This window comes from Melitaea cinxia, chromosome 26 (genome assembly GCF_905220565.1).
Source record: "Melitaea cinxia chromosome 26, ilMelCinx1.1, whole genome shotgun sequence".
NCBI lineage: Eukaryota > Metazoa > Arthropoda > Insecta > Lepidoptera > Nymphalidae > Melitaea > Melitaea cinxia.
Window position 1 is genome coordinate 8,347,453 of NC_059419.1, and position 14,032 is coordinate 8,361,484.

The 14,032-nt window shown below is 32.2% G+C and overlaps 1 protein-coding gene across 1 annotated transcript; it reads left to right on the forward strand.

Annotated features, from left to right (window-relative positions):
- The first annotated feature begins 6,022 nt into the window (after positions 1 to 6,022).
- Positions 6,023 to 8,160, forward strand: LOC123666619 (trypsin-1-like). Its single transcript, XM_045600711.1, has 5 exons — positions 6,023 to 6,080; positions 6,187 to 6,556; positions 6,814 to 7,069; positions 7,473 to 7,622; positions 8,005 to 8,160. Exons 1-5 carry the CDS (start codon positions 6,023 to 6,025, stop codon positions 8,158 to 8,160), a joined length of 990 nt encoding a protein of 329 aa, XP_045456667.1.
- Positions 8,161 to 14,032: the final 5,872 nt, after the last annotated feature.

Below are 14,032 nucleotides of genomic sequence, written 5' to 3' on the forward strand. Positions count from 1 at the left end.
TTTAGTAAGGTTAAGAAAACTAATTTATTTTCTCAAGTATTAGTAATTTAAACTTAAATAACTGTGTTTGCTTGTAAAAGAAAAAGAAAACGACTTCAATTAAATGGACCAGTATAACGTAGGTCGACGAAAAATAGTCAAGTAAATACGTATAAGAAATAACTCAAAAAGTATTTGTCAGATCTCAATTAAATTAAAATGGGACAACATGACAAGCACCACCTTTCGGTTAAAATCATTGAAATCAGGCCTAGTAAGAAGCTATGAGGTAACACAAATAAAAAAATATAGTGGAATTGATAATCTCCTCCTTTTTTGAAGTCGGCCAAAACCTTTTACATTTGCACAGAGGCTTACGCTAAAACTATATTTAATTTGTGAACTATTAAGTAACATTTTACAAATATTTGGTCAAGCAATAACGCTGGTTCGTGAATATTTAGACTTGATTTTTTGTTCTGTGTGGCTACGGCACTAAAGAATTTAGCCACCCCCTCTCTTCCCGTGGGTGTCGTAAGAGGCGACTAAGGGATAACAAGGTTCCACAACCACCTTGGAACTTAAGAAGCCGACCGATGGCGGGATAACCATCCAACTGCTGGCTTTGAAATACACAGGCTGAAGACGGGCAGCAGCGTCTTCGGTGCGACAAAGCCAGTATTGCGGTCACCAACCCGCCTGCCCAGCGTGGTGACTATGGGCAAAACACATGAGTTCACGTTATGTTTGGCGTAAACTTGTGGAAGCCTATGTCCAGCAGTGGACTGTATAGGCTGTAATGATTTTGGACAAAAAGTTTTGAATTTTGACCGCTAAATAGAATCAACTGAAAAAATATAATTTATATACAACGAAATGAAACAATAAAACTAGTTAACAACTTATTCTTTTATAATTTATTTATTTTTCGGTATGATAATAAGAAAGACGTACCTATATCAATATATAAAATGAAGCGTTCTCCACGTATCCGTACCCAAGGAGGGTGTCCGACCTCTCGGAGGCGAGTGGGGGGGTAAACAGGAAAAAGGAGGGTAGGAAAATTTCCATTTTCTTACGTCTTTCCAGAGCCCGCTCTGCAGCAGTTTTTGATTAACGGACGGCGAGGGCAAAATTTCATTATATATTCATCCCCCACGGCTTATTTACTTGGGGGGGTTATTGTTCGAAATATCGATGAAGATTCTTTTGTTAGGATGTTTTAGATAAGTTCGGTGTACGTATCGACTGCTTGAAATACGTTCTGTATATTTGCTTTACTAAAGTAACAAATAAAGTTTTTAAACCCTTTATACCTTTAACCTTTAACCCTTTATACCTACCAAGACGCCATAACATTTCCATACTAAAAACTCATGTAAAATTTAGTGCTAGACAGATTTAATTTCATTTAAAGCCATACAAAAATGTTCCTGTAATATAAATAACAATATTCTTTATTGTACATCAAAATAAAAAAAAAAAGTAAATGTAGACGATTCGGTGTTATCGCTAAAGAGAGATTGCTTCAAAACAAGCTTAGGGCAAAGAAAATAAAGAAAATGAATTTCATAATTCATTAATTTCTATCTTTTCATAAATCATTTTTCATTAATTTATTATATCAACTTTGCAATTATCTAACAGTTTAGTAATCTAGCTAACATAAAAATTTAAGTAAGTACTTTAGGAATAGCAAAGCCATCCAAAAGAAGAATTACCGCATGCATCCTATATGGTTCTGACCACAGAACTAAAAAAAAAGTTTTTACTTATTTTATTATCAACAGCTATTTATTACAATCGGCTGAGTCTGAAGTAGATACGTAATCTTAGGAAGGATATAATGATTCTTAAAACTTTTGATATAATAAATAGCCCAAGCATGTATATAATCGTTTTCTTACAAAAGTTGATAAGCTAGTCAGTTCCAGTTATCTGTTCAGTATACTAAACAGTCAGTCTAGTCTAGCTCTTTTCTAAAACATTAACAGAACATTGTTAGCTAATTAATTAAGTATTTATCTTCTTTATATATAAAAAAGACAAGTCCTGAATCACTCATCAACGCCCAGACCAAACACTTGGTCCTAAAAAACTGAATTTTGCACAGACTTTCTCTTTATAATGTACACAAAGAACAAAGAATGATATTTCGAAATTCAAGCCCTAAAGGGGTAAAATGGTGGTTTAAAATTTGTATAGCGAAACAATATTAAACAGACATTTCGATTCGAAACTTCGTAAGAGTACTCCAAAAAATAAATAAGCAAATACGTCTTTCGTGATTTTCCCAAAAATTATCCATTAGGGGGTGAAATGGGGTAAATAAACCTAATAATCGACATGGGTTTCGTTATTTATGTTTTTTGGGACGTTGAATGCGAAAATGGCAGTTATTCCGAAATCTAAGACGGCGGACATGACATAAAATTAATTAAATTGTTTCCCAATACAAACTCAGAACTCCCGTTTCACCACTATGAGGTGATTATTCAATTCGAACCTTCGTAGGTGTACTCCAATAAAAAAAAAGTAATTAGGTATAAGTTTTCAAACTTCAAATACATCATTATAACATTAATTTGAATTAAAGTTTTATTTGTGCTGGAGTATACTTACTATAATTTGTACATAGTACAGTACATATTTGTTCCCAAAATTCGATAATTCTGGCATCGCCTTTCTGCCTTTTCTAGGAATTTTGCCTTGCCAACCGGATTTCAGTCATGGAGATTCCAAGAAATCTCAGTCGGTCATTAGCATGAAAAATCAAATTACTTCGACTTTATGAGGATTATTTATGGTTTTTCAAGGTGTGATAACTTTATAACGGTACATTTTCCATTGATAAATGGGTATTAATTCGCATCTAGAATGGATTCTGCATATTTCTGTGAAAGACTTAACCCGATCAGGCTAACCATTTGGAAATAAATAGAACAATCAGGCTTCCATCATTAATGACACTTTTTTGAAGTTGTTCAAAGGTGAAGAATATCAGTACAAATCTGTGGATACTGTTGTGCATACGGATGATGCGATACTACACTATCCTGTGGAGTTCCTAAATACACTCAACCCACCTGGTCTACCGTCTCACACACTTATCCTCAAAGTGGGAATTCCAGTAATGCTACTGAGCAATCTGAATCCGCCTAGGTTGCGTGTGAAAGCCTTACATAAAAACGTGGTAGAGGCCATTATATTTACTGGCTGTGCTCGAGCTCTCACTTATAGCGACGGAGTACCCATTCGAGTTTAAAAGATTGCAATTCCCCCTTAAGGTCTGTTTCGCAATGACGATCAATAAGTCTCAGGGTCAGTCAATGAAAACAGCAGGAATCGATCTTTTTTTTTCGGCCAGTTTTACGTGGCCTGCTTGAGAGTGAGCTCATTTAACAACTTGGTCGTGTTAGCATCTGAAGGCAGAACCCCTAATGTAGTATATAAAGAAGTAATTTCAGCATAGACTGAAAAAACAAATGGTCTTAACCCTTAGGTGCTTCCTTAGGTAGGTTTCCTGCGCGAGCGAAGCCGCGGGCATAAGCTAGTATAAACATACGTGCGATATGATTTACGAAAAAAAGTATAAAATGTTATACTATCAACAATTAATCTTCATTTATTTTAAAACAACAGATTATTGAAAATATAGAGCCTAAAATTATTATGGTCTATTAGATTATGAGTTTCCAAAAGTCTTCAGAAATATACTCTGAATGTTATAGTCAATCAATAAATAGCTGCTGCCTAATGCTGGATATATAAGCTTCATCGTAATTAATATAAGTTAATTATAATATTATAAAGCCATTTGTGTCCAATTGAAACTCGCTGCTGTGTGGCTACGGCACTAAAGAATTTAACCACCCCATCTCTTTCCGTGGGTGTCGTAAGAGGCGACTAAGGCATAACAAGGTTCCACAACCACCTTGGAACTTAAGAAGCCGACCGATGGCGGGATAACCATCCAACTGTTGGCTTTGAAATACACAGGCCGAAGACGGGCAGCAGCGTCTTCGGTGCGACAAAGCCAGTACTGCGGTCACCAACCCGCCTGCCCAGCGTGGTGACTATGGGCAAAACACATGAGTTCACGTTATTTTTGGCGGACTTGTGGAGGCCTATGTCCAGCAGTGGACTGTATAGGCTATAATGATGAAACTCGCTAAAACAAAAAACTCGTTGTACCAGCAGTCGAAGAAACCGCGCCATCTCTTGGGCACAATTGTGAATGTGAACCATTCAGTAACCTACAAAAATACAATTTTGTTACATGTTTAGTTGTCAAGAAAGAAATCATTAACATATACATTAAATACTTTAAACCGAATAGTAACCATTTTAGGTTGTCTATCAAAATAATTATTATTGACAATAATTAATTAGTTGTAATTTAACTATTTTTAAGTATTTCTATGTATTAATTTTATAATCCCTTAAAAATATTTAGTCGTTTAAAATTTCGTTTTTAAGGTATGCTTTGTGTTACAATTTTATACAATCTAATTTTATTAAAGTTTGTTTTACTTAAAGTTAATGCTCTGGCACTCAAATTTTTTTGTTATTTTATTTTGTATTCTCTAATGATTTTCTCTGGTCATTTTTTTATATTTATCAGCATTTTGCGTTAATTTCTGAAGTATCCAAAACAAGTAATTGAGTAATTATACATTTCAATTTTTTGTTAATTGCATAAATTAATAAAAAAAAAATTCGCGTTATGACCTGCTCAAGAAGTTTGAGTCATTTATTAGAAAATATTTTGCTTAAATTTTTTAGCACGCAAGCTGTTTTTTACCGCCATTGGTACGATAGTAATTTTTCTATTATTGTAATAAAATTATTTACAGCATTCAGGCGTTTAGTCGTGATTTGTTTATTTATAGAAGACTTTACAATTGTTAATTGATATTATTGTTGTTGTTGATGATATTCTTAAAAGTTGTGGCTAAGATATTGAAAACAAAAGTTTTCTATATTGCTAGTTTGGATATTGAAGCACTGGAAGCCATGCCACAGCTGTGGATTTTAATCTAAATTTATTCATGATTACCAACATATGACCCTATTACCACTTTTTAAACAAATATCTACAACATATTAATAAAAATATTGTTTTCGAACTTTTTAAAAGTTTAAGTATTATTATTTTATTCACAGCAGAATTCATGACGTTAAAGATGTATTTGCTATTCGTTAATAGATGGCGGTACAAAGTATAATTTCCTTTTCGCATTAATTGTAAATTTTTTTGTTTCTTCATATCTCGAAAAAATCTTGTGATACATTACACCAAAATTAGTAGTTTGCAGTTTTGAAATATTCCTTTCATAGAAAAATAAAATAAAAATAAATACGTATAAAGAATTAAAATTTAAAATGATTTCTAAATAACAATTATAGGTGTCGCTGCTTATCAGGTACCTTATGTGATTTCAACCACTTTCGCTAGATGGCAGTATAAAATTTATTTGTCAAGCTATATTTTATTGTACTCAACACCTTATTTCTTTTACTTATTTAGACACTGAGTAGTTGAGTACCGGATATGTAAATGAGTATGAAATATTAGCATCCGGCGAAGTATCTAAACCTTATAAAAGATAAATGACAGATATTACTTGTTATTAAGTAGCATTGTATTCCTGTGATAAGAAGCGAGAGTCCTGGGGATATTTCAACAGTGGGAGAAGGGTCGGCAATGCAATTGTGATGATCTTGGTGTTAAAAGATTTGATGACAATTTATAAGCCTTAGCTACAAATTATGTGTCCTTATTAAGCGTACCTACCACTGAAGCCACAACTAGCTCGACTTTCCGAAGGACATTACTGACAAACTTAATTTCTGCAAAATATCAGTCATGTTTTTATAATTATACAAGCATGTGTTAACTAACCTATTTTATGAAACACGTAAAAAGTGAAATTATTAATTTCACGGCTAATTGTTTTGACTATCGCTTTATGATTGAATGATTTTTCATTTTTATTACTTAGTCAAAAGTAATGTGACGCGAGTGAAAGAAATTTTTAAAATGTTTTATTTAATTTTCGTTTATTTTATATCATACTTCACACTAGCAGATTTCAACCGTAACGTATTAAAAATTTTAAATAAATTCTGATATAAAAATAGATGTCAGCTAAATTAATTAATTTTTTAACACTGGCCATTCAAATCTCCTTGAAAATGTTTCAGAGTTCGATGTTATTGTTTTACCATTTAATGTAAAGAGTAACATGAGAAGTAATGAAAACAACCTATGGTCTAGTTATAGAAGTGGCAGAGACGAAACCTTAAAATTAGATTTGCAACCTTACGATGAAGCGACTGATTTTGCAGATATTGACAGTTTTGATTATAACAAAGATCGAGATTTGCTTCCGTCAGATAGAGATAATAGTCCTCAAAAGCTAGGTGAAGATTTTTCAGGAGATTCTGGAGAAGACAAAATAGTTGGTGGTTTTGAAGTTGATATCAATCTGTACCCGTATCACGTCGCTTATGGTAGTAATTGTGGAGGAGCGATTATTGACAGGAAATGGGTGTTAACAGCAGGGCATTGTGGGTGAGTTGGAGTAAATTTAAATAGGTATAAGTAATTTGTACAATTAGCATTACGAGTGACATACACAACGAGAAGACCTATTCAAGTTGTGTATGGCAAACATAATATAACACAATGAACTCAACATGTCTAAATAATGTCCTAATTTCTAATCTCTAAATGATTAAATAAATTATTATTATCAAACTGTAAAATTTAACGATTTTGAAGTACAGCCAGTAACATCAAAACATAACAATATCGTTATCAATTTATAGGAAGAAACAATACATAAGAGTAGGATCAAAATACATAAATCAAGGAAGGAAAGTGCAAGTCAGACGACATTTTATCCATCAAATGTGGTCAGCAAAGAATAAAGATCATCCTTTCGACTATGATTTTCAACTTTTGGAACTTAATGAACATTTAAAATTCGACGAAAATGTTCAACCAGTTAAAGTAGCTCATATAGAAGACATGGTTATTGGTAAAATCGTTACAGTTACAGGATGGGGTAATACTGAAGAAAATGTAAGTCAATGTAGATTTCTGAGCTTTTTTTCAATAATTTTAATGTTAAGGTACGAATTATGTTTGATTTATCAAACACTTTATAAGTCTCAATAATCTAGATTAACCTTGGTATAGGAAGGATTACGGAGAAAAATATTAGAAGCAAAATGACAATCTTGCAAAGTTTGTATCCAAAAGTTTCATACTTCAGCTAACTTTTGCTCAAAATAAGCATGTAATGTATAAAATTCGTGTCAAACACAATTAATAAATAACGTTTTAAACAAATGATGTGTAGAAATCTTCTGTTATGGTGACTGCTTGATTCACAAACATGATAAGTTACATGTGACATTAAAGATAAATGTCGTCGATAGGTCGATTGTAATTGTACATGTAATATAATATTTACATATTTCAGGGTCCTTATTCACATGTCTTGCGAGCGGTTCGAGTCCCGATTATTTCCAAGGAAAATTGTCAACATGTGCCTTTTCCATACTTTAGAGGTGGTTTGACTTCTAGAATGTTCTGCGCCGGATTCTCCGAAGGGAAGAAAGATGCTTGTCAGGTATTACTATATATTTAGATTCTATGAACAAGAACTACAAGAAAAAAGCGAGTGTGACTTAGACCACATGATTGAAGTAAAACTTACGAAACTTAACTCTCTCTCTTTGTATCTTCTCTAACTTATATTTCCCTCTCGACTTCCGTTTGCATCGTCTGATTACACTTTACGTAACGCTCTCGTCACGCATTCGCCAGCTTACTCCTCAAGTTTAGCGTGCGTATAGAAGTTTTACTTCCACAAGTCTTAAAGATTGGAGGACATCTTTACATTGGGTATTACAATGGTCAAGTCAAAACTATTACATAAACATTATTTAACTTTGTACTTGAAAAGTTTCTATCCTTAATATTTATTGCTGTAATATATAATATAATTACAGGGTGATTCTGGAGGACCTGCAGTAGCATATGACAGACTCTTAGGCATGGTCTCGTTCGGCTATGGTTGCGCAACTCCAGGTTCTTATGGTGTCTACAGCAAGGTTGCTAAAGTTAGACCTTGGATACAAGAAATTACGGGATTAAATCTAGAATAAGCTGAAATAGAATTAAAAGATTTATTTTTATAATTCCTTCTCTTAGTTCCGTTTATATGTTTTAATAACTTTGAAATGAATGCAATTTTCAATAAATAGTTTTCGTATGAATTTCGTATGAAATAAAAAAAAATTAATCATTATACGTTGAAATTATATTTTTTGCTTGTTTTAAAATTTTACGGAGTCATCCGAGATTAGGAAGTTGTAATTTTAAATGTGTAACATATTCTTTACAAGGCTAGAAATAGTCAGAAAGCTTCGAAATTTTTACTTCAGCAATCAAACTTTAGATTTTAGGAAACTTGAACCATATAATGTGGGTTAGTTTTTCATTTATATTTTTTGCCTGTAAAGTCATTCCTAATATTTGGTTTGGTATATATTTATTTTTATTTATCATCATTTAATATCATTAGAAAGAAAGAAAGAAGAAAGAAAGAAATTTTTCTTCTTTTTTTCTTTCAATATCATTATATAGTATTTTATTTGTTTTTATTTATTATCATTTAATATCATTTAAATTTTGCAAATTTGTAACATAATTATAAATTAAAAATACGTGTTTGCTTAAATTTATTTTCACAATAAGAATGCTGATAAAATATATGATGATCAAAGTTTTTTTTATTGATGTATCTCTATACACTGGGACTATCAATTTATTGTTATCAAAAAGAAATGAAATTAATGTGAGATAGTTTTATAGCACAAGAAAATATAACTTTTTTTGTGGTTTCTCTCGGCGTTCCAAGTTAGATTTAGACGATTTTTTCACTTTAAAAACTTTCTTAAAGAAACCGTACAGAAACAGAAACTAAACCATTCAGAAGCTCTGTATATATCAAAATTAGAACAAAATACTTTATATAAATAAGTATATCTTTATTATTATAATAATAAATCTTTGTAAGAAAGATATTTGAGGTCACATAAAATTATGTTAGAAATTGAAAAATAGTTGGCATCTCTTCATCAATTTTATAGATATTTGGCTAAATGACTGAAAAAGCTATTACGATTATGCATTAACTTTAGATATTGGAAATTTGCCAAACACGACCATTAGCATTTCTAATTAATTAATTAGAGCATAGTCATTAACCGTTATGTAGAAAAGAGCTTTAGCTTTTTTTTGGTCCCTTTGTAATGCTTATTTTTTTTAACCGACTTCATATAAGGAGGAGGTTACTCAATTCGACCGAAAAATATATATATATTTTAAAATGTATAACAGAACAGTTCAGTCTATTGCAGTCCACTGCTGGACATAGGCCTCCCCAAGTTTGCGCCAGATATCCCAGTTTTCCGCAATCCTCATCCAGCCTACACCGGCAATCTTACGTAGATCGTCGGTCCAACGGGCCGGAGGACGTCTTTATGTATGTTCGGGGATAACTTCGTCGTTTATGAATGGTTTTCATAATTCTTTTTTTAATGGAAAGGAGATATCCCAAGTGTGGTACCATGATAAGTAAACCAAGTTGATAGAACCCTAGAGAAATCGAGGGATACCTTCGGAAATCGCAGTGACGACTAGTGCGTTTGGTTAATTTTTTTTATCTACTTACGTTGTATTACTTGTCATGTAATTGAAGTAGGTTTCTTTTCGTTTACGAGCAAATACAATTATTGCCACTACGGTTGCAAACAGATGTTTGATCCACTGATTGCTTGAGCGGATGACGTAACCTTTGGACGCCTTCAATACCAGGAGCCTATTCTGCGTATTTTTGACTCTAGCCCGTGGTTATGGTGGTGTGGCCAGAGTACCAAAGAAGGACAACCACATGAACACGATACTACATGAGAGCAATGTTATTTAGTTGTGATCTGTAAGTCTGAGGTACATTTCCAGTCAGATTGTTCCATTTTTTTTTTTTTTTTATAAAAACTTATTCTGCTGTATCCTGCGACAGTATATTCCGTTTAATTTTTTTATATATGTACAATTTTAAGCTTATTATAATGAAACAACTTTTCCGGATTTTATCGCAGTTTATTAAGTTTTTAAATGCTTGACGTTTCGGATACTTTACAGCAACCATGAAATACTTCACGGAGGACCATGGCTCCTAATCTTATATTAGGATAATCTTGGTTCGCGATCTCCTTCTTTGTCTTCTTTTATAGCGAAATTGATTTACGTATTAATATCATGAATTATTGTTGAACACGATTCAAGTAAAAAAAGGTTTCGACCTATTTTCACGATAACCTTTTTTTGAGGAATAATAATTAATTCCCAATCAGTATAATACTTTTTGTTTTAATTTTGCGCCTGGTTTTGATAAAGTGTTACAAATAAATAAACGACCATAAATCCTTAGATATTTTTGTCCATTTAGTTACTGATACAGTACTTATTTCTGGTTTTTAGCTTTCGTAACTGCAGACGTACAAGGCGGAGTATTGTGACAGGCACACCATATAAGGTCGTTGGACCAGTGTAACAATGATTCCATACCCTTAATGAAACTCTATTTGACACGGATTTATTTCAAAGAATATTTCTCAACGGACTTTGTCCATTATATTTCTGTTAGTGCATTTTGTTACGACATTTTAAATGTTGAAAGTTAAACAGGTTTGCCAAAGAAAAATGAAATAAAGAATACTATAATCTTGAGCCACCTGACTGTGTTTTTGTTAATTAACGAATATTAAAGTTTTTGTAAGCAAGAATAATAAACATTTAAAGAGTTTTTATATGTTATATTATAGAGCTACATAATAACAATTTTGAGGTATTTCCATACTTTATCTCTTGAGCCTATCGCAGTCCAATACTGGACATAGGCCTCCACAATTTTACGCAAAAAATGGCGCGAACTCATATGTGCCATATGCTCATAGTCACCACGCTGGGTAGGCGGGTTAGTGACCGCAGGGCTAGCTTTGTCGTACTGAAGACGCAGCTGCCCATCTTCGCCTGTGTATTTCAAAAACAGCAGTTGGATGGTTATCCCGCCATCGGTCGGCTTTTTAAGTTCCAAGGTGGTAGTGGAACTGTATTATCCCTTAGTCGCCCCTTACGACACCCACGGAAAGAGAGGAGGTGGCAATATTCTTTACTGCCGTAGCCACACTACACTACTTTATATGCATTGAATAGGTTCATTTGTTGTTTATTTAAAAGTGAATATTTTAGAATTGATTTATTTACTATGCTTCAATTTTTAAATAAAATTAACTAACCCTTTTTGGTAAATATCAATAATTAATACAAACTTATACAGATTATAGTACGTTATCAGAGAAAAACGTCGAGGCTTGAAAACGGATATTGTTTTATCGAAAACTTTAAATGTTTGATCCGCCCCATCATTGGCAGACTCGCGTCAATCATCTCCAAATAAAACATGCATGCTTCGATATTGAGCATTATGTATTGAATATAAAGCGATTTATTTTTAACAAGTGAATCAAATATAATATTTGTTTATATTTTCGACTTCAAAAAAGGAGCGGTTTACTTAATTCGACCGTATGCTGTTACTTCTTCACATAACTTGTTATGTATGTTCGGGGATAATTTCGTCGTTTATGAACCGATTTTGATAATTATTTTTTTGTTGGAAAGGAGATATTCCAAGAGTGGTACCATGACAAGGAAACCAGGAACTGATGATGGGATCCCAAAGAAATTGAGGGGAAGCCTCGAAAATCGTGGTGACGACTAGTTAGTTAATTTTTTTCGTCAACTTACGTTGTATTGTGTAAATTTTATAATAACGAATCAGGACTCTTTAAGCATTGTAAAATTTTACCAGTACATTGCAAAGTAGATTCTATATTGCTTAAAGAACATTTTTTAGTATATTATCGTTAAAGATATATGCACACGTGCGATCACTGAGAGACAACTACGTACACAGCGCGCTAACAATATGTATGGTGAGCGTAACTGCTTGTATTGTGCCCCGACTTATTAACAACCTACCCTTAGATTTATGCAAAAGTATTTCAAATAGAAATATCAAAAATAAATTAACACAACATTACTTAAATATTTTGAACTAAAAATTTATTTAAATTGTATTTTATTTTATTATTGTGTTTATCTATAACATTACAAATGGTCTTCGTATTTTTTTTGTTAATATTTTAATTATTGAAAAAGAATTTTAGCATTGTCTCTAATCATTAATAAATAATGAATGTGTATAATTAAACTACGACAGCATAGGTTGAAACCTTAGTGGTTTTTTGTTGCTATTTTTTATCATTTCATGTATTGTTAATTTTATAAACGATAATTAAAAAAATACTGTTTTCAAGATGTGTTGTGTTCCTGTTGGTGAATAAGGTGACCAGATCTCCTGAAGGAAATTGGGAATAGGATCAGCAACGAGCTTGCGGTGCTTCAGGTGTTGCAGAAGTCGAATAAGCTACGGGAATCGTTGAAAATCAGGTATGCTTGTTTGCCGACATAGTTATATAATATATCTTGGCTGTTGTTTTTTACCCGTCATATTTTGTTTTAACTTTTTGTCTTAAACTTCACCCTTTTTAATAATTGGGTTGCGAAAAAAACAATTTTTTTTTTAATTAAATTGACCAGTATCACACAAATATCTTGAATTTTTAATTTGACCAATTTTTATGTAAATTGGTGCAATGATTCCTTAATTGCTACTACCTGTGAAGAAGAGATAATTATATTCCTTTATTGCTATAATTCATAACCTATTTTGAGCTACAAAAAACTTATAAGATGTTCGCAACATGATCTATACTAATATTATAAAGCTGAAGAGTTTGTTTGTTTGTTTGAAAGCGCTAATCTCAGCAACTGTTGGTCCGATGTGAAAAATTCTTTTAGCGTTAGATTGCCCATTTATCGATGAAGGCTATATGTCATAACGCTAAGACCAATAGGAGTGGAGCACCAATGCAGAATATTTCAAAATCGGCTCTTTTTCCTTTTGAGAGCTTCTTCTGCGTGCAAAAATCATGTATGACAGAATTGTTCCTATTCCACGCGACGAAGTCGCAGGCAGAAGCTAATGTTTTATACGATTTAATTAAAAGCACGCGTTGTTAAGCGCACGTGTAAAAATAACATAATGAATACAGTGACGTTCGTATTGTTTCTTGTAATCAAGATCGAGCGTGGAATTGCGTTAGTAATATCGCTTTATCACTATAAAGTTTTTTTAAATTATTATTATATAATCACCTATAGGATCGTCAGGAAATCTGCACGTTTTGAAAGTAATAAAAGTTTTAGATTGGCGTCACGGTGCAGTGAGTCACGGTTTTGGATTGATCTCCTATTTATAGGAGAAAAAGTTTATGCTCAGCAAAGATATCTGGATTGTCAGTCACAATAGTGTACAATAGCTAATGTTATTTACTATTTTAATTAAATGCCTAGTACTGTTGGACCCTTTACCTCAGTGAACGTCACAGTAACATCGATAGAGATATAAATGCACAAATCTGTAAATGAACTAGTAGGTAAAGAAATGCAGTTAAATATTATATTTTAAATTTGTTTTGGCCAGCAAGTGATAGAAGAAGAAAAGAGTTAATTACCAACTCTCTTTTTTATCCTATTAAACGTATCTATAAACTATTAATATTACTTTATAATACCTTTATTGTCTTATTGTATCTTTGTAATTTTATTACTTCATAAGGTTTATAAAAAATTATTGACGTTTTTTGATATTTATTATCAAAATAGAGCGTAAAATATTAAAAGTAAGTTTTGACGCGTAATAAGTAAATTTTAAGTAACTATAAATTTTACTTTGATAAAAGTTAGGATGTTTAACTTTTTTTTTTATATATTCTTCATCAATCGCAAAAGTAATTTTTACCGTTAAAAAATATTTACCGTTATAAATAATCAGATGTATAAAAT